This window comes from Octodon degus, unplaced genomic scaffold (genome assembly GCF_000260255.1).
Source record: "Octodon degus isolate 3935 unplaced genomic scaffold, OctDeg1.0 scaffold00053, whole genome shotgun sequence".
NCBI lineage: Eukaryota > Metazoa > Chordata > Mammalia > Rodentia > Octodontidae > Octodon > Octodon degus.
The window spans coordinates 4,605,019-4,626,662 of NW_004524629.1; the positions used below are offsets into that span (position 1 = coordinate 4,605,019).

General features: G+C 43.7%; 1 protein-coding gene across 1 annotated transcript in view; it reads right to left on the reverse strand.

Moving 5' to 3' along the window:
- The window catches only part of Gsr (glutathione-disulfide reductase), a 56,194-nt gene extending 37,101 nt beyond the window's left edge, over positions 1–19,093 (reverse strand). The window contains exons 1-4 of the mRNA XM_023717615.1: positions 18,829–19,093; positions 4,968–4,994; positions 4,643–4,731; positions 3,314–3,383 (exon numbers count right to left, since the gene is read on the reverse strand). Coding sequence (XP_023573383.1) covers positions 3,314–3,383; positions 4,643–4,731; positions 4,968–4,994; positions 18,829–19,083 — 441 coding nt within the window. The 5' untranslated portion in view covers positions 19,084–19,093. The remainder of the gene's footprint in view (positions 1–3,313; positions 3,384–4,642; positions 4,732–4,967; positions 4,995–18,828) is intronic.
- Between the last annotated feature and the right edge of the window lie 2,551 nt (positions 19,094–21,644).

Below are 21,644 nucleotides of genomic sequence, written 5' to 3' on the forward strand. Positions count from 1 at the left end.
CAGAGACCTTTCCTCCTGGCCTTCCTCAGGAGAACACGGCACAGCACATAAGGCTTAACATCGCAGTGAAGCACCTCAGAACACTCACCAGGGATCTGGCTTTCACGAGGTTGTGAGGGCACGCCACCTGTGGCAATCAGAATGTGAGGAGCGGTGTATTTTTTCCCATTGACCTCTACCGTGGGCTGGGGATCACTTGTGAATGTCGCATAGCCATGGATGATATCTATATTGGACTGGAAGGAAACACCACATTAGCCTATTTAGATTAAAAAAAAAAAACCACCTACTATAACATATGAGTGATTTCATTTCTCCACTGAAGAGTTTGATTTTCTGTTTGCAGTAGGCAAAACCATTCTGTTGCTCATAAACTCCCAACTAGCAACTGACACACAAGGTAGGAGGTGGCAGAGGCTGGAAGTACACACCAAGAAAGGAAGGTGCTATCATGGGCCCAGATCCAGGAGGCAAAAAATACCTGCAGGTCACTCCCACAAGGAAAAAGGTAACAGCTTTTTTCCTAAGAGTTGAGGGAGAAAGTCTTCACAATAAAGAGACTGAAAAATGATCCGGGGGGAAAAAAAAAAGAAAAGAAAAATGATCTGGGGGAGGGGAAGTTGGATGAGAATGACAAATGAACACAGGTGAGGCAAAGACGCAAGGCTTTTGTCTGCTTAAAAGTAACCTGACAGTGGCGTTCTCCTAGAGACCTGCAGAGAGTCAGAAGAAGGATTTCTTCTCACTGGCACCCTGTCCACTTGGGTGGGCTGGCGGGCTCATGCCAGCCACACTACATGTCCTGGCATGCAATACTGGGCAGCTTATGCGGATAAGGGAACCAGGTCGGTGTGATCATACAATGGGACTTTTCAACACCTGGGAACGTGTTTGGTTCTGAACTGAGTTACTGCCGCCTTTCCAACCACCCCTCTGGGCCTGTTTCTCAGGTGTCTGGCTTCTGCAAGCCCAATTAAGGCCAGTGCCAAAACCCACAAGGCTGCAGAACATCTCCTCTTCGGGGTAACGAGTTCCTGTGCAGTGCCAGGCTGGCAGGGGTGTGGACCAAATGGTGGGTGTACACACAGCAGCTCGTGGTAAGATCTTCACTTCCTACGCCAGCAGGCAGAAAACTGCTGCCGCCACGCGGAATCTCAGATCGGCTATAGTTCCTGCACATAAGGTCCTCACAAGTTCTACTACACACACCAAAACTTCAAGGTATTAAAAAAGCTACATTCTCAGTATTTTTTCTATATTGCTCATTCTCTCTCTCTCTCTCTCTCTCTCTCTCTCTCTCTCATACTCAGATCCTCTTTATTTATTCTCTCATCCTTACTGTCACAGACATGGTGTCACTAAGTTGCTAAACTCTTGAAGCTGGAAGCCCAAACTTGCGATCCTCCTGCCTGACCCTGCAAGGAGGCCACAAGTAGCAGGTGTCATCACGTTTGGCTATTTTTCCAATCTTTGTCTTTTGAGATGAGGTCTCACCACATAGTTCCAGCTGGCCTTGAACTCACCATGTAGCATAGGCTACCCTTGAACTGGCAGTGATGCTCCTGCTTCAGCCTCCTAAGTGCTAGGATTACAGGTACCCACCACCATGCACGGTTCCCATCTCTCTCTATTTCTTTTTTTTGGTATAGGGTCTCACTATGCAGCTTAGACTTATAGTGATCCTGTTTTCAGCCTCCCCAGCACTGGGATTACAGGCGTGTGCCACCATACCCAGACTCGGTGGCTGGCTCAGTGTACCTCGGGGCAGGGCTGTAACAGCATGTGGTGCCAGGGACTGAACCCTGGTTCCTGTGCTTGCCTAAGCAGGGGCTCAGTCCACTGAGCTCTTTGCTGGCCCTCTCATCTCTTTTATAAAAGTCTTTTACTAGCTCCATTTAAGAAATTTGATGCCCTTAGTATATCAAGTGGTATTTCTATAACACAAGTCCTGCAACTTCAAAAATCTCTTGTCTCCATGTTCCAATAGAACTACAGGCCCTTAAGTACCTCTTCCCCTGTAAATTGGGGTTTAAGGACAAAAAATATCATCCTCCAGCAAATAAATCCAAAGAGCAAGAAAAATCAATATAAAGTATCTGAGGTTAGCCACCAATAGAGCAATTCACCCTTTAAAAAAAAGTTTTACAAATGTACTATTAATGAGATGAGGGTAGACTAAATATTAAGAATCTACTGTCATCTAAATATAACCCAAGGGGCCAAGGAGATGGCTCAGTAGAATAAGCACTTGCCTGGCAAGTGCAGGGTCCTGAGTTCAATCCCCGGTGCTGCAAAAATAAAAAAGGGCTGGGGAGATAGCTCAGTAGAATAAGTGCTTGCCTGGCAAGCGCAAGGGCCTGAGTTCAATCCCTGGTTCTGCCAAATAAATAAATAAAATAAAAAATATAACCCAAGCTATGTAGAAATTATGAATGGAGATCATGAAAACAAAAGAAGGGTGGTGGACACAGACACACACGTACATGCACTCCTGTCAAGAACAAGGAGGCTGGGAACTACAATCTGCCAGACCACTAACACTATCCCAGGTGGAAACCATATGACCTCCAAGTATTCAACTGGAAAGTCTCAGGACAGCAAAGGGTACCACATAATTGCTGGAGGGAAAAACAACTTGGCCCAGTTTTCTTGATCAGATTTCATACATTAGTCTTCTGAATCATAACTTGGCCTCCCAAGTAGATCTAGCCATCAAGGACAAAATTGTTCTGAGCAAATGAACAATGGTAGGGTTTCAGCCAGATGGCGTTGCTGATTTTAATTAGTACATCACAGACTGATACATAAAACAGTCTCTTCTGCTCGAACCTAAGTGGAGGATGAAACACACTTGAGTCTACAGGGGAGCCTGGCTATGGACTTAGGCCCACACTACCCATGCTCCTTGGGAAAGAGACTGGTACGTCAACTTCAAAATCATTAATCAAAATCATAGAAGCAGGGCTGGCCAGATAGCTCAGAGGACTAAAGGGCCTGCTTTGCCAGGTGCAGGGACCAGGGTTTGATTCCCGGCATGTGTACCAGCCCCGCCACTGGGGCACTCTGAGACAGTGACTGAGTCTGGACATTGGGAAGCTGAAAACAGGAGGATCACTATGAATCTGTATAGTGACAGCCTGTAGAACCTGTACTAAAAAAAAATAATACTAATACTAATACTAATACTAATAATCATAGAAGCATGAAGGTATTTCAAGATACATCAAAAAGTTATATTTCCATCTGCCCAAACCTGGCTGCCTACTCCCCAAGAGCAGCTCCTTCCCAAGTTCAAGACTTAGCATACACGTACCTTGGTGAGGTTGTTCTGATAGATGGTGTTCAGGCGGCTCACGTAGGCGTCACGCTTCTCCTTTATCACACTACAATGAAAACCAAGTCATGCTCAGACACAGGATGGCCCTCTTTCAGTCAGTGACCAGGCACCTAGCCCTGAACACCCCTTAGCAAAAAATCAGCCTGCCCGAAAGAATGAAGCAGCCAACGGCTCAAAAGACAGCCATCCCTCTAGGCATGTGTGTGCTTTTCATATTGCACCCCAGATGCCCAGGGGGCAACCACAGTATGTACCCTCATTTCTGTGGAGAACATAGACAGCTGTTCTAGCACAACACCAGTGTATGGAGGCCATTCAATATATTTGTTTCAAAAAATGGATGTATTTGCCAAAAGTTTTTTTTTTTTTTTTTTGGTGGAACCAGGGATTGAACTCAGGCCCTTGCACTTGCCAGGCAAGTGCTTATTCCACTGAGCCATCTCCCCGGACCCGCCAAAAAGTTTTTGAAATTTTGACAACTTCAAAATTTTACAGCATTTTTAAAGTTAAACATAGAATGGCCATGTTACCCAGGTACAGACCAGAAGAATTAAAAGCAGAGACTTAAACAGATATTTGTACACCAATGCTTATAGCAGCATTGTCTGTGACAACACAGAAACCCATGCACAAGTGGGTGGACAAACACACTGGTTTATCATATAATGATAAATTTACTTAGTAGTTAAGCATGAACTACTGACACAGGCTACAGTATGGATGAACTTTAAAAATGCTATGCTAAGTGAAATAAGCCAGACATAAAAGGAAGGGTATTATATGATTCTACATGTATGACAGACACTAAGTCAGAGACAGAAAGTGGAATAGGTACCAAGAGCTAAGAGAAAAGAAAATGAAGAGCTCTTGTTTAGCACATACAGAGTTTTTGTTTGAGATGGAGGGAAAGTTCTGGAAATGGATAGTGGTGATGGCTACACACTATTAGGTGCAATTAAAAGGAGGTAAAAATGGCCGAGCATGTGCTTAATGTCACTGAATTGAATGTCAAAATGTTCTGGCATGATACACACATCTCTAACTTCGGTGAGCTACAAGGCTGAGACAGGAGGTTTATATGTTTGAGGCCAGCCTTGGCAACTTAGTGAGATTCTATCTCAAGATAAAAAATACAAGGGAATGAGGAGAATGCTCAGTGGTAGAACAGTTGCCTAGAATGTGTGAAGCCCTAGGTTTGATTTTCTGTGTTTTTCATCAAAATAAAACCCAACCGTTCCAAAAAAGTTCATGACTCACACACTTAAGAAAATATCGATTTATAAATTGAACACTTTGAATACTTACCGCCAATTGAATTTACTCTCACAACTTTGAAAGCCATAATCACCATGGTCATGCATAAACTCAGAGTGGACAGCTGTGTTCCACATTACCTGTTTTAAAAAAGAGGAAAAATAGAAATTATGAATTAATGGTAACTATATAACAGCAGATAAAAATCCTGACTTGGAAATTAAAAGTAAACTGAACATATTGAAAGTTCAGAAGTGTAACCAGATAGATTTTTGTAGAAAAATTTAATTGGTATATTTGGAAATATTATGATTCTGATCATGACTTACCAAATATGAAAAAGAATAGAAAGAGAATAGAAAGAATAAAAATCTACCTTTTTGGGTACACATCCAACATTCACCTAGAAAAAAAAAAAAAGACACAATGTTAACATTTAAACACACGCCAATAAATAAATAAATAAAAGCCACTAAACCCCAAGAGGAGTTTCAAATAGGAGACTTCTTTGATTTTTAAATCACAGTGAAGTAGATTTAACACTTACTCCTTTTTCTCTAAGATAGAATTGAGAAGCAGTACTCTTCTCTGTTCTTTTTCTTTTTTTTATTATTTTCCTGATGTGATGAAATAGAAAATTTTTATTCCTTAGTATTTTTTTCAAGAAAAGCATTCACTGAGAGAGACAAAAAAGCAATGCAATCAGAGCACTTGCTCAGCTAGAGTATTTCTGGATAAAACACCAGGGCCCTGCCATAAAATTGGTCATGGGAATCCACCCTATTTCTCGGGGAAAGCCAGCAAGATTCATTTCCTGCTCTAATGTCTTAAAAACATACTAGACACAGATCAAAAATTTTACTCTTAGACTTCAAGAAGACAACATACAGCAGAAAATCAGTAGTTGTAAGGTTTCTTTCAATAAAAACTCACCAGATATTTAGGAAAAAACTGTTTGTATAGTTAGACTAAGAGAAATTCCTCTCCAGAATCTATATACAAGCTGTAGCACACACTGTTGTGCACAACTGTCAAGTTTCTTTTGCTCATTTCCTATTCCTTTTAAAGTGGGGTTAAGTAGGACCTTAACTACAAGGCCTTGAAAGCTGGAAATTTGGACGTAACCAAATGGATAACTACACTGTACCCTGGCAGAGCAGCAGCTTACAGAAGGAAAATAGACTGATCTTACTTTTGTTCCTTTAACTTCTGGCCTCAGCTCCCCCAGAGTGCTGGTTTACCAGCATGCACCATTGTGCTGGATTTTTCTTTTAAGAAGGACAAATATAGGCTCCTCCAGCACTCTGGACTTGACTTCTACTGTGTACTTCTGATGCCTTTTAACCTTAGAAATGCAGAATGCAAGGTGCTGGTGCTGGCTAAGGTTTGTCTTTGCCACTAAAATGAAGTTAGACTTACACAAGGTATCCAGTGTGTATCCTTTTAAAAAGTCAATATGGTCCCTCATCCCTCTTAGTATAAAGACTGAACATTTAGATATGCAGCATGGAACTAGGATGCTGACTACCCATCAGTAAAGGAACCTGAGGAAACCTAACTATCAGATCTCATAAAATGAATCTGAACTAGGTATGGTGGCACATGCCTGAAATCTTACTACTCAGGAAGCTGAGACAGGTGGACTGCCAAGGATTGCAAGGCCAGACAGGGTTGAATATAGTGAGTTCAAGGCCAGTCTGACCTATATAGCGAGATTCTGCCTCAAAAAACAATTAGAGGGGGGAGGGCCTGGCCTTAGCTCAGTTGTTTAAAAGTGGCTGCTTCCACAAAGCTGTCAGCCTCAGGTTGCTGTAGTTCGATCCCCACAACACTCCAGCCAGCCAAACCAACCCTCAGGGCATTCAGATCAAAAAAAAAAAAAAAACAATTAGAGGGGCCGGGGAGACAACTTAGTAGAATAAGCGGCTGCCTGGCAAGGCCCTAAGTTCAATCCCCGGTACTGGGGAAAAAAAAAAAAAATTGAGAGCCAGGAATACCGCTCAGTGGTAACTGAGTGCCTGCCTAGAAGCACCAGGCTCATGCTGTGTACATACATAACACTGGCCGAAAATCATTCCCCTTATGCTGTTAGTACAGCACAGCACATCCTATTTGGTCCAGGGTTTGGAAAAGTGACCTAGATAAACAGTCACACCCACTCACGTGCCCGAGGGTACACGTTTAAGGCTATTCCCCAAAGCAGTCCTAACAACTGGAAAGAAGTCAACTAGCCCTCTGTAAGAAATATTAAATGCAATACTGTACACTGAGCCTATGGACCATTTTGCAGCCACTTCAAAGGATAAGGTACCTTTCTATGTACTGTTAGAGAACGAATTAAGATGCCGTATCTCCTATTAGTTTTCTTTTCTTTTTAAATCTTTTTGAGACAGGTCGTCACTGTGCAATTCAGGCTGGTCTCAATGTCACAGTGACCCTCCTGCCTTAGCCTCCTGACTACTAGAATTACAGGCCTATACCACCATGCCTGGCTCTATCAGTTCTAAGACACTGCTCACAACCTGTGCATAGTGCTATATACTATGTTTTCCTCCACACATACATACTTATGATAAATATTGATTTATAAGTCAGAAGAGTAAGAGATCAACAAAATAATAATAATAATAATAATAATAATAATAATAATAATAGAACAACGATAATGATACACTGTGCTAAAAAGTTACATGAGGCCAGGCATGGTGGTGGATGCCTGTGATCCCAGCACCTGGGAGGCTGAACTAGGACCACTGTGAATTCAAGGCCAGCCTGGGCTATGTTGTGAGTTCAAAGAAAGCCTGGACTAGAAAGCTAGGCTCTGTCTCAAAAAACAAAAAGCTCAGGGAAGCTGCAAACAGGAGGATCACTACAAGTGCGAGCTGAACAGTGAGATCCTGCACAAAATACAAAAACAAAAACCAAAACCAAAAAGTTCTATGAGTGTGGTTTCTCTCTCAAAATGTCTTGTTGTATTATAGTCACTCTTGTTGTTGACTCCAGGTAACTAGAACCATGGAAAGCAACATGGTGGACAAGAGGAAATTACCATACAGTATCATGTGACAAAAAGAAACTTGGGGAGCAATAATGAATGCATGGCCCAGTGGTGGTAAACCTACGGCACACGTGCCACAGCAGCCTGCTTGTCTCACTGAAAGCCCTAGAAGGTTCACCATCACTGCCATGGCCCGATCTGTGTTTATACACTGCAGGTATGTACATTTTTAGATCCTGCACCACACAGCATCTTGGTCAGCAATGACTCTGCCCAGCAGCGGTCTCAGAGAGAATCTCCTAGTGCTGCTGCAGTCACCTTCCTTTGTGTACATTCTCTCGGATGTCCACACAAGGGAAGTTGGCTGACAACACATTCTCAAAACAGTCTCAGCACTGAGGGAGGCTCTAGGTCCATTTAAACACAATTTGGCTATGCTCCAAGCAGACCCAGTGCTACCTCCAGGGAGGGGGAAAGCTGCTGCATTTTCTACTCTATACTTTTTATAATGGGATATAGTTATTTGCCATCTGCTATTTCTTTCATCCACTTGCTTATAATACAATTTTTATAAGAAACTGAACACATTCTAGATATAACTTCTATTAGGTGTTCTAGCTCTGCCTATCACAATCACGCAAACCAGATTAGCTTTCCGCACACCCAGGAATACAGGTGTGGCTTTGGTAACACATTCTTCCTGGGTGTCCTGTTGCAGAGCCTGAGCCATATAAGTATGTGTCAAGGCATTTGATATGACATGCTAAGTTCAAACAGATCTACCCAAATCTCATTAAGATCTCTCAGGTTGGAAAGGAGTAGTCTTTCTGGAAGTGATCTATTCCTCTACTTGTTCCAAATTCTATCCTATCTGCTTTCTGAGGAACTGAGCACTGAGCTTGGGGGCTCACGCACAACAGGCAAGCACCAATCGCTGAGCTGCATCTCTAGCCCCATGCTTCCAAATGCATCTGCTGACAGCATACCTGGTACAATTCCATTGTAATCTTACTAGTGACTTTTACTCTGCTCTCAGGAATTATAAAGGATGAGTTCTGCTTCTCTTTACTCTCAAGTTATTACTCAGTGGGTTTTTTCCTCCCCCGCAAAGAGATGGGTCGTATCTGTCTAGAAAGGGCATTGGATTTACTTTTTATGAGACAAAGCCGTAGTAAGGATAGATAATAAAGATAACAGAGGAAGGAAGCCAAAGGATTGAAGGAGAGGTGCAAAATTAAGCCTAACAAAATAAAGAACCAACACCTACGCAGCATTACAGGCACACCATTCAGAAAGGATTTTACATTACCAGTTAGGACAACTGACAGCTTTCTTTTTTCTTTCTTTTTTCCTTTTGGCGGAACGTGGGATTCAACTCAGGCCCTTGTGCTTGCCAAGGAAGCACTTATTCCACTGAGCCATCTCCGGGCCCAACTGACAGCTTTCTACAGTCTGCCTTCCCTTCTGATCAAGCTGAGATAACAACTTCTCAACTCTCAAGTACTTAACAAGGTTATGAACAGATGGAAGGAAGCTGACGGAAGTTTCTTGAATCCTAAAGAGCAGAGAAAGGTAGCTGAAAACCGCTGTGGGAAGAACAACCGCAGCCACTTAGCAGGGATGACTTCATCATTAAGCCTCGTGGGCAGTGCCTCCCAAAACCTTCAATCCACCCTTTAGCCCCGCAATTTGCTGCTTAAGTCCAATAACAGGCTTCAAGTAGAACAAACTCCAAAAATGATGCATCCAAAGGTTGAGATGATGTCAGTATTGCAGAGAAATGCAACTCTACTTTCTTCTAGTCACCTCTCCAGATTGCCAGTAACTTTAAAAGTCATTCAAGGCTAGACATAGTGTGCCTGTCTGTAATCCCAGCTACAGGGCAGGCTGAGGCAGGAGGATCAAAGTTTGACTCAAGCTTAGGCAACCTGGTGACTTACCAAGATCATGTCAAACAAAGAACAAAAGAATGAAAGGGAGGGAGGAAGGAAGGTTGAGGATGTTGTTCACTTAGTAAAAAGGCTCTGGGTTTAAACCCCAGCACTGAAAAATAAGAAAAAATGCAATTCAAAGGGTCATCAATTAGCACTAAAATGTTGTGAACCATGCTACCCAGTATCAGTTCAGTTCCCAGACATACACGAAGTGATCTTGAATTTATTAAGGCAATTTTAAAATGTTTGGAATATGGGTTTGTTTTTTTTTTAATATTTGTTTATTTGGTAAAGTGTCTCACTATGCAGCTCAGACTCAGTGTTATCCTCCTGTCTCAGCCCCTCCAGCGCCGGCATTACAGCGCACCACCAGGCCTGGTTTCAGTGACTGGCATGCCATGTTTTGGTATGTGGTACTGGGGATCGAACTTGGGTCCTTGCGCTTGTCAGGCAGGCACTTAAACTGCTGAGCTCTCTCCCCAGCCCTGGAATATGTTTCATCTAAAGGCTAAGATGGCCTGACTCATGCTGAGGCTAAGTGACTGTTTTATTTTTTGAAGTTTCTCCTTTTGAGGCTTCTAAGTTAAAAACAAAGTGACACAAACAAACCTTACAGCTGTTCATTCCAACGTTGGAATAAGCACTCACCTATGCCAGGCATTATGCAAGGCAAAGCACAAAGCAAACGTAATCCCTGCTCTCCTGCAACCTGCAGTCCTTGCCAAAGAAAAGCTCTGAGCTTACTGAAGACACAAACCAAAGCAGCACTGGCAGATTCACTGTGTTCCCCCAAAGCACAGAGCACTGGGCAGAAATCAAGGTGTCTGCAATGAGGTAGTGCAAAGCTGCAACCTCACACTCCATCCTGGGGATTTAGAGAGGCAGGCTGAAGTAATGTGCAATTGGCCTATATCCGCAGCCTCCAGGAACCGGCTCTCTAGGGTTTCTGTTGGTTTTAGAAACTAGTTACTCCCCAGAGCAACCTGACAGCAAATGTCTAACTTGGATGGATGAAAAATATCCCTCTGAATTATCTTCAAAGCCAGAGAGGCCAGGAGAAAACAGTTGAGTCCGCTCACATTCATTCCTTGCCTCTGCTGTTTCTGCCTTCTTCCTCTTCTCTACCTGATGTGTGCATGACAGGGTCCTCAGAGAGAACACAGGCCTGGGGTCCACTGGACAGTGTGACTCTATGTTTACCTCCTCCATTGGCTATAGGTGGGCAAGTTTCTAAATCCCTTGGATGCTTTCCTAGTCCATCAAATGGGGGAGGGGAACACTCAGATTACAGAGGTTCTGAGGTTAGTGGTAACATACAGAAAGCACAGGCATCTAACTTATGATAAATCTGGTGACCCTGACACTGCTGATTTACTTCTGCAGTTGTTGGCTGTGCACATTCGCACAAGGAATACAGAAAAGAGAGAAATCTCCCTCAGGAGCCTCCTTATCAGAAACAGATCGAGTGGTCACCAAGGAAGTCTGCCTCGCACCCAGGGCACAGGGTTCTCTGGGGTGTGGTTTCCCAGAGATACAGATTATAAACCTTAAGCATCTATACTTCTGACCAGGCAAATTCTCTCATGAACTTCTACTTTCCAGCTCCAAAGAGAAGTAGCAAAACGGGCCAATTTCCTGTACTTCTCAGTAAAATCATCAGGACTCTTGTGACTACCTCCCTGTCTAACAGCTGAGAGTCTCCAGCTCCACCAATCCCTATTCAGAATTCTTTGGTCCCACGGGTGGCCAGCAGTGCTCACAGGAAGATCAGGGAACTCTTCAAGCAGGAACAGAACACGTGCAGGTGGCAAAACGCAGGACTGTATTTTTCTGAAGCTGCCCTCTTAATGTCAACACTGCCTACAGTACATAGAGAAATGCTTTGCACTGCTCAATGCTGGCACCACGCAGGCACTCAGGAACTTACAACTGCATCCGATAAGCATGTGGCCTATGCTTAAGAAGCACTGAACTTCCAGCTTTCTCTCTTTCATCCCCTGCCAGGGCTGCCTAGTTTCTTCCCCAAGACCTACTTCCAAGTCAATTTAAGGAAAGAACACTTAGAAAATGGGCCAGTCACCCTTTACAAAGCAAATTTCTAACAATTCGGCAAGTCATTCAACTATATACTGAATATCTACTTTGTGCAAGACTATTTGAACGGCTTGGAATATATCAGGGATAAAACAGTTATACATCCCTATCTCTAGTGCATCATTAACTTTATTTATTTATTTTTTTTTAATTTATTTTTGTTTGGGTGTGTGTGTGGCCAACTCAGCCCACCAGGGGGCAGGGCTGGCTGGCATGTGGTGCTGGGGGATTGAACCGCGGTCTCTGTGCTTTGCTAAGCTTGTTCTAAGTAGGTGCTTTAGACCACTGAGCCATCTCACCAGCCCCTGCATCATTAACTTTACACCAACTCTGTGATAGGAAATGCTGTCTGGGCATCACTCAGCCCTGTTCCTGACACATATTCAATCCTTAATATCCAAATCTCCTCTTTCAAAGCCTTTCTCATTTCTAATCAAGATTGGTTCAGGAGCTGGGTGTGGTGGCGCCCAGCTCTAATCCCAGCACTCGAAGCTGATGCAAGAAGGAACCTTGCAAGTTCAAGACCAGCCTGGGCTACAAAGTGAGCTCAAAACCAGCTTGAGCTGTATAACATGACCATGTCTCAAAAAGACAAAAAAAAAAAAAGGGACGGGAAGCATCAAACTTAAAAAAAGAAACAGTGCTCTGTGCAAGGCAACCTTTGCAATGATATTAGCAAAAGTAGAACTAAAAATTGATTTTGCCCAATTGTTAGCTAAGCAGAACAGGAAAGCAATTCCTGAGGCCTGGCGTGGCGGTGCATTCTTGTAAACCCAGCACTTGGCAGGCTGAGTTCAAGGATCACTGCAAGTTCAAGGCCAGCCAGGGCTACAAAGTGAGTTCAAAGCCAGCATGAACTGCATAATGGAACCCTGCCTCAAAAACAAAAAAAAAAAAAAAAAACAAACAAACAAAAAACACCTCCTGAACCTCCTGCCAGTTCTAGAAATCATAATGTTATCCTAGAGAGAAAAAATTATCTCAGGCTTTCACAAAGAAGCAATGGCCACGACTCATTCAGATGGCTGACACTGACAGAAGATCCACAAGGTGCTGTATGTGGTTCCCGGGTAAATCTTGAGGGAATTTGATTGACCTTATCAGATAGCAAGTTACATTTTTAGTTATATAGGTCTTGCTTTTACTTGGTCTTAACCATCCAGCAGAAAAGTGCAACCACGAGGTGTAAAAAGTAAAGCCATATTAATATGCTGAGCTGTAAAAGACTCAAGTCAACAACTTTAGACAACTGCCAGTTGTGCTGATAACCCATTACTATTACGGACCATTGGGCTATATTGGATCATTTAGCTGAATTCAAGCACCTACAATCTTTGAACTGGCATCAAGTATGAAAAGGTCCTTTATAGACTTCTCCAAACAGTTTTTCAACAGCAATGGAACACCCATCTCTGACAAAACAAAAAAAAAGGGGGGGGGACTATAAAGGACTGTTTTGTTGTGAAAGAAATATATATATGTATATACAAGATAGAATATACAGCTACTTTCTCTTAGTTCAATGAGAAGGTTTGTACTAATAGTGTTTAGACAGGATATGTCTGCATCTTGTCCTCTGAATAACTACTACGAACATAACAATAAGAAATGGGGGCTGGTGAGATGGCTCAGTGGTCTAAAGCACCTACTTAGAACAAGCTTAGCAAAGCCCAGGGACCACGGTTCAATCCCCCAGCACCACATGCCAGCCAGCCCCGCCCCCTGGTGGGCTGAGCTGGCCACACACACACACACACACACAAATTTAAAAAAAAAAAAACAATAAGAAATGTATTAATTATTGTAACTGTCCTACTGCTCTGTTTTGAAACTGTTTCATTGCTATTTTATCTTTTTTTCTCATTAAAATGAATTTTAAAATTTTTTTTAAAAAAGGGATGTTACTCCTGAGTATAGCAGAGGACCTAGAAAGAAACAAAACTCACCTGAAATATCTTCCCAATACCTGCCCATCGTCCCGTTCCCCACTCTCCAAAAAGAAAAGGACCTGGGAGTCCACCTCCTACCTAATATCTAACAGTATAACACCCAGTGAAACTGATTGCCTGGAATCTACTTCCAAATGGCACAGGTTTTAGTACTTCCCTATTGCTCCAGTTTCACTCTACAAGGAAGCATTCTTTGTCACTTTTCCAAAGAACAGCTGACAAAGAGATAGAAACTGACTCAAAGGGCATCTTTCCTTTTCTGCCCCCACAGACTTACAAAAGTTCATTGGGGAGGAGGTACTGGGGATTGCTTATAAGAGGGTTTTTTTTTTTTTTTTTTTTTTTTTTTTTTTTTTTTTCTCATCACTGAGACAAAATACCAAACACCTACAACTTATAGGAAGTTTATTTATTTATTTTTTTTTTTACCGGGGATTGAACTCAGGACCCTGGCACTTATTCTACTGAGCTATCTCTTTGGCCCCACAAGAGTTCTGATGCAGATTGCAAATTAGTTTTATACAAAGTGTGGTGCACAAAAGCAAATTGTCAATAAGGCAAATGAACCAAAGTTTAATAAGGTCTCCAACTTAGGAACATTGAAATAACAAACTTTGATAATCATTAATAGATCTTGCATTATAAATGTTCTTAGACGCAAACAAATTGTGGAAGTAGCTTTCCTGTACACCTTACCATTTTAATGTATCTATAAGGGTAATTTACAGCATTCTTGTATTTGCTTTTTTTTTTTTTTTTGGCAGAACCAGGGATTGAACTCAGGCCCTTGCACTTGCCAGGCAAACACTTACTCTACTGAGCTATCTCCCTGTGACTTTACCTCACAGAGGCAGCTCTCTCCTGACCTCATCTAAGACAATCGCTTCCCAAGGTTCCTCACCTCCAACGACCTGCACACATCGGGCAGCGGCCGGAGCTTCAATATATGAACAGGTAGGGTGGGGGGGGTGGGAAAATAATTCACTCCACAGTACCCACCCACCCACACCTCTCATCTTGAAAATGTGGCTCTGAGGTGGTAAATTAGCCTCCCAGAACAGGTAGACTGAGAAGTCAGAAACCTAGGAAAGCAATCAGGCTGTACACCCTGTCAAGGTGTAAAGGAAGGTTATTTCAGAAGCATGCAACACATGTAGGGGCAAACTCACTGTTGCCTGAGCTCCGGAAAGAATCAGGGCTCACTGGATTCCTTCTAATGCTTCCACAGTCCTTGCACCAAACAAAAGCCTGGTATTGTTTGTAGCTCACCTACCAGAGTGCAGCTTTTGAAAAATAATCCTTAGTGAAACAAAAATAAGGGGGCTTATGCAATGAGTGCTTCATAAAGCTAGATGCATTCTTTTTTTTCTTTTTGCGGAATTGGGGATTGAACTCAGGCCCTTGCGCTTGCCAGGGAAGCACTTATTCTACTGAGCCATCTCTCCAGCCCTACATGCATTCAAAGAACTATCTTTATCTAAATTATAAGCTTCCTTTTATTAAAGTGCTTCTCTTGGAGTTGGTGATCTAACTCAGTATAGAACACAGACTTAGTATTTGTGAAGCCCTGGGTTCAATCTCTAGCATCAAATGCAGAACAAGAATACAAATTAAAATTAAAATAATAAAATATCAGTCTTGATATCACTACTAAAATTAACAGTGATGAAGATAGCAGTATTTTTTCAATGGTCTTTTAAAAATAACTAAAAGTTTTACATTATCTCCATTTTAAAAAACCTGTAGGGCTGGAGAGATGGCTCAGTGGTCTAAAGCACCTACTTGGAACAAGCTTGGCAAAGCACAGGGACCGTGGTTCGATCCCCCAGCACCACATGCCAGCCAGCCGCACCCCCTGGTGGGCTGAGCTGGCCACACACACACACACACACACACACACACAATAAATAAATGTTAAAAAAAAAAATTTAAAAAAAAACCTGTAGCCAGACTGGAATTTCCAAATGAATTACCTGTAAGTCTAAACTTTCACTGAGCAAGGTGTACCTTAAAAAAAAAAGGCACACGAGGCAGGAAGGGAAAGCCCTTTGGGATGATTGGGAGAGCCTTGACCTATGTGTCAGGAGGCCTTGAATTCTATCCCCAAGACTGTCCCCAAAAGGAAGCAAAATACAGAAGCATATTTTTTTCTTTTGTTCACCAAAAAATACTGCGAAGAAAAACAAAAATTACAGATGACAACAAAGCGCAAGCTCCCAAGGATAAGTTGTTTGTTTTTTTTGGTCTCTTTGAGGCATGGCCTCACTATGCAGTTCAGACTAGCCTTGAACTCCCAATGCTTCTCTTGCCTCAGTCTCCTGAATGCTAGGGTTACCACCCCACCCAGCTCCAAGGATAGAAATTTTTACCTATTTTTCTTGCTAGTGTGACACTAGCACTGATAAAGTATCTGGTATAATAAATAAATAATTATTTTAAAAATAATCTGGCACACAGATACATATTTGTTGAATAAATGAATAAAAATAAAACAGCAAGAATCAAACATAATCCCACTGCCTTGAAATAAGCGCTGTAGAGAAAGATTTGGCTTTTCCATGTGACTTCATCCAAAACAAATTAAAAATTTACCAAGCTTCAGTGCTGGGGTGGCAGCTTAGTGGCAGACAACTTGCCTAGCTTTTATAAGGCCTGAGATTTATCTCTAGCACTGTGAAAAAATTAGAAAATAAAAATTTAATCAAACTTTAGAATTATAATAATATATTTACTTGCATTAGTTGGTCAGTCTTACACTGGATCTGTTCCCAAGGGATGCCTCATAGTAATATTATTTTTGTCTGAGTTACTCTCCTGCTCAAAATTCTTCTGCAGTTCACTATGCATTAAAAAAAAAAAATCCATTTTGAGCTGGGATGTAGTTCAGCGGTATAGCACTTACTAGCATCCCCAAGGCCATGAGTCTGAGCCCTAGCACTGCAGTAACAAAGACAGACAGGAAAAAAGAATTCCTTTTTTTTTTTTGGCGGGGGGGGAGTACTGGTAATCGAACTCAGGACCCTGCGCTTGCCAGGCAGGTGCTATGCCACTGACCTATCTCTCTGGCCCTGATTCTGTTTTTTAAAAGCCAGTTTCCTATCTCTTGCTTCTACTAAAGTAAGAAAATACCCTTTGCTCCAGTAAAACTCACAACAAAATCTGCTGTATTCCTTTGGTTTAGACCTTTCTAAGTAAAAATCTTTGTATTACATACAGGTACAACAACTCCCCACAAGAAATGTAAACATGATGTACTACAAACATGTATGGAAAAAACCAAATGATCAAAGAACTATATAACCTCTGAAGATGAGCAAGATACTATCTTCTAGTAACTTCCCTGGATGCCCAGGCAGAAGAATGCCCACTCTTCTCTGAACTACTTAATTAGTTATTACGAGAGGCCTTGCTACTCTGGAGTTGTGGGGCTCTATCTGGTATCCCCCTGCCATATTATAAATTCCTTAGAGGAAGGTATTTGTTCTACAGATGTTTGTACCTACCCTTTTCTCTGTTAGCCTCAATCTAAGAAATGAATATATTAATAAGAGGATGCACTTCAGAATATATTGAGAGGATGCACTCAATTTCCCCTACACCTGTCTGAAACACTTCATGTAATATGTTTATTATTACAACAGTGAACAGTCCACATAACTACAATCCTCCAACAAATCTAAAACCTGTTTTTGTTGAATCTCTGCTATTTACTGCACACCTACACCTTTTCTTGAAATTAAATTCTAGAAGCCAGTATGAAAAAAGCCCTAATGTGATGTCATTAAAATATCAAATAGAGGATCTCCCAAACTTGTAAACGCTTAAAAGGAAGTCAAAGCTTTGGCAGGAGAGAAAAGCAAAACCAGGCACTTCATAAGGCTGGTAGCAAATAACTGACAGGCTGTATCCGGCTGCACTTTGCTCTCCAAAGCAATTTTATCTTTCCATGTATTCAAAGTGGTAACAGGAACCTAAAACTCAGCCCCATCTTGATCAATACTAGCAGAACCAGAAGTGAAGTAGGTACCCCATGCCTGTTATGACAGCAGAGGAGAAGGAAAACAGAAAACTGTGGAGACGCAGGAGAGAAGAGCTCAAGAGTTCCCATAGTTGTGGCCGAGGCCCAGCCTTAACTAGTCTTTCGCACAGACCCACTTTTAGTCTTTCTTGGTTGAACATCACAATGCAAGTTGATAATTAACATGGACTTTTCCTTTCCCCATGGTCCATGTCCATCCTCATTTTGAACTTGAAAAAAAGACCTGAAAGATGGAGTCAGCCTTTGAATAGCTGTCTTCTAGCTTCATTCACTCTGCAAAAGATTACTGAGCAAGTCATTTTGTTAAAAGTGACGAGCGGGGCAGGGGATATGGCTCAGTGGAATAAGTGCTTCCCTGGCAAGCACAAGGGTCTGAGTTCAAACCCCGGTTCCGCCAAAAAAAAAAAAAAAAAAGTGACGAGAGGTACACAAACACTAGGCAGCCCCTATGGACTTCCCCATTCAATGTAAAATAAAGCTGGGAATATAGTTCAGCGGTACGGCATCTGTCTGGAAGGCGCGAGGTCTTGAGTTAGATTCCCAGTACTTATCCCCAGTCACATATTAGTCTTGGAGGGAGCACATAATGCCAGCAGCACGCACCCCACCCAAATCTTGCCTCAGAAAAAGTCCAGACTAATAGCCAAGAAACAAAATTTCTAAGAATTATGAATATTATAGACGGTGTGGGAGCAGCAGCCTATTATCCCATCACCTAACTAAATACTGGGACCCCATTAAAAAAAAATCACCTAAATCTGCATCATCTAAATCTTCTATCTAGGCAACCTGTAGTCCTGACTTTTGGCTGCAACAAAAGATCACCCGAGGAATTTTTCAAACTTGCAAAGCCCCGGCTGCGCTACAGACCAAGGACGCGAGAAGCCCTATGGCAGAGGATTGTCCTACAAATCCACAGGCGGGGACCAGACCCCAGTCCTCAATGACTCTTGCCATGCACACGTGGGCCTCTCCCGATCTTCCAGATGCCCGAGACCACGCACGGTATGCAACGCGAGAGCAAGGATGCAAGAAAGTGACGCTCAATTCATATGGCGAGCTGCCAGCGCACCTGCGCCGGCCGGGGGGCAAAGCCCCTCTCCGCTTCTCCGCCTCCGCCCGCGGGGACCAGGCCTCTGGTCTGGCCGGGTCGAGGGACCGCAGCGGGCGAGCACGAGCCGAGCAAGGAGGGATGGAGGGAGCGCGCGGGGCCCGGTACTCACGCAAGTGCCGCCCAGCTTGTGGCTCTCCACCACTGCGGCCCTGGCGCCCAGCTCTGCCGCCCGGCGAGCGCTGGCCAGCCCGCCCGAGCCACCCCCGATCACCAGGTAGTCGTAGGAGGCAGCGACGCCAGGCGACAGGCGTTGCGGCTGCGGCCTGCACGCCATGGCTCTGGAGAGGGCGTGCGGGGCGCCGGCGGGCGCGCGCGCACTTATACACTTGGCGCTCGCGCTCAGCGCCCGCGGCAGCAGCGCCATGCACGCGGAAGTGCGCGAGGGCGGGGCGGGGCTTTGGGGATCGGGGGCGGGGCGCTTGGGCTCGGGGGCGGGGCTCGGGGCGGGGCGAGCGAGCGCAACCTCACCGTGACTGAGCACCTTCCAGCGCGGGGCTGGGCGGGCTGGGGCGTGGCGCGGGCCCGGCGCCTCGGGTCTGCTGGCAGCCCGCCAGGTGCCGCCCGACGCTACGCCCCGCACGCGGCCTCGAGGTGAAGGAAGGTCACTGAGCAGGCACCGTTTCTTCGCGGAGAAATTGCCTTTATTTTGTAGGTTTCCTTCGTTTATTCCCCACACTGCTAGGAATGTTGATTTCTGGGCCCTAACGCAGATCTGGCTCCTTGAGCGGGACGTCCGAACACACATTTCATATTTTTATTTAATTGCGATTCTGGAAATGGAACCCACGGCCTTGTACATGCCGATCACGGTCTCTACCAAAGGCCATAAGTCCAGTTGTTTCGTTTTTAAGCCAGGGGGTTGGTAAATTGGCAACGCCTGGCTCTGAGGACATTCTCCTGCCCCAGCCTCCCAGAATGCCAAGTGCAGGGGTCACAGGCATGCACCCTCACGAACAGCTAAAAACAGGGGGGCTGGGAAGCTGGCTCAGTGGAATAAGCCCTTCCCTGGCAAGCGCAAGGGCCTGAGTTTAATCCCGGTTCTGCAAATAAATTAATAAATAAATAAAAATAAATGAAAATAAAAACAGGCTTTTCTTTGAACTTGCGTTGTGAACTCTCCAGCCATCACCCTCAATCACAGTATGGAGGTCGCTGGAGCACAAGAGGGGAAGGTGAATTAGCCCTGTCCCATTAGAGTAGAATCCCGATTTTTAAACTTTTCTTCCCAATTTAAAATGCAATATAGAGGAAAAAGGGAAAGGTCCTCCCATCAGCAGTGAGAAAATCAATATTTTGCAGCTGTACACGGTCATATATCCCTGTAATCACAGCACTCTGGAGACCAGGCAGGAGGATTGTGAGTTACAGGTTAGGCCAATTTAGGCTATATAGACTGTATGTAACTCTCTCAAAAGAACCCCCCCCAAAAGAAAAAGCCATTCATCAGCTATCATAATGAAAATTGCTTTGTCAAGAACCATTAATGAATGATACAACTGTCACTGGCTAGCACGAGATTTTTTTTTTTTTTTTTTGTATTTTAGTACAGGGTCTCACTACACAGATCAGACTCGTAGTGAACCTACTGTTTTCAGTCTGCCAAGTGCTGGGATTACAGGTCCACGCACCACCACCTCCAGTCTCAATCGTGTCTCAGCGTGTCCTGGGAGTGGGGCTGGCACAGGGTATTGAATTCCAGTGCAGGCATTTTAGTCTGATAAGCGATCTGTTAGCATGGTAATTTACTTCCGTGATAGTGGAAATTTTAAAAAGCAATCAAAAAATTTTCTTGTTTAAATGAAATGACAGCATAGATTTATATGGGCAGGCCAGATAGCCCAGTGGACTAAAGCTCCTGCTTAGGCAGAGTGCAGCGGCCTGGGTTTGATCCCTGGTGTGCTATGCCAGCCTCCCCCCTGGGGCACACTGAGACCGGTTAAGACTGGGCATGGCGGTACGCACCTGTAATCTCAGCCCTTGGGAGGCTAAAAACAGGAGAATCACTATGAGTCCCACCTATGTAGTGAAACCCTGTAGACCTGCGGACCCTGTACCAAATATATATATTAAAAAAAATGCTAGTAGATTTATAAGGAAAAGCTTTGATGGGAAGGAAGGGACTTGCACTTGAGGCGTGAACAGGGCACAATTCTGGGGACAGCTGTTTTGGGATCTTTGAGGAGGGCCAGCGTTGCGGCTCCTGAGAAGTCGCTTTGGATTAAGGGGCAACCTGGTTTCCCAGAGAGGAGCCTTCTTGCTCAGTGAGTGGGCAGTCTCAGGTTTTGCTGGCTCTGCAGGAAGTCAGGGTGACTGCAAGTTTAGGGCAGTCACTGGAGACTTTCCAGGGCCTGGAGCAGGATGTTAGAGAAGTGGCACTGTACTGTCCCCCACAGAGGTCTTAGCTTGGTGTCTTCAGTCTTGAAGAGGACGTGTGTTAGTCGGACTCAAAGGAAAAAAATCAATGTAGTTAATAAGAATAATTTCAGGTCAGTGCTGAAAATGAAAACCAACTAAGTTATTGTTCAAGTGTGGCATTATTTTCTTAACACAGGATCTCAGTATATAGTTCCTGCTGACCTTGACCTCACTGTGAGGCCCAACTGGTTTCTTGCTTCAGCCTCCCCCAGCTGGGATTGTAGGCGTGAACCACCATGCCCTGCTCAAGTGTGGCATTCTTAATGATGTTCCTGTAAACTAGCGTGACTGATGAGGAAAAGCAAAGCCCCAGCTTTAAGCACTGATTCACGTTTTCATGTCATCAGTAAATGTTTTCTTTCAAACACTGGGCAAACTTAGGTGATTTGTACAAAGATACTGTGAGGTCATAAGTGCCTGCCTGGCAAGCACAAGATCCTGAGTTCAATTCCTGATATAAAAAAGAAAAATGCAGATACTATATTAGTGAAAATAACAACCTGACATTAT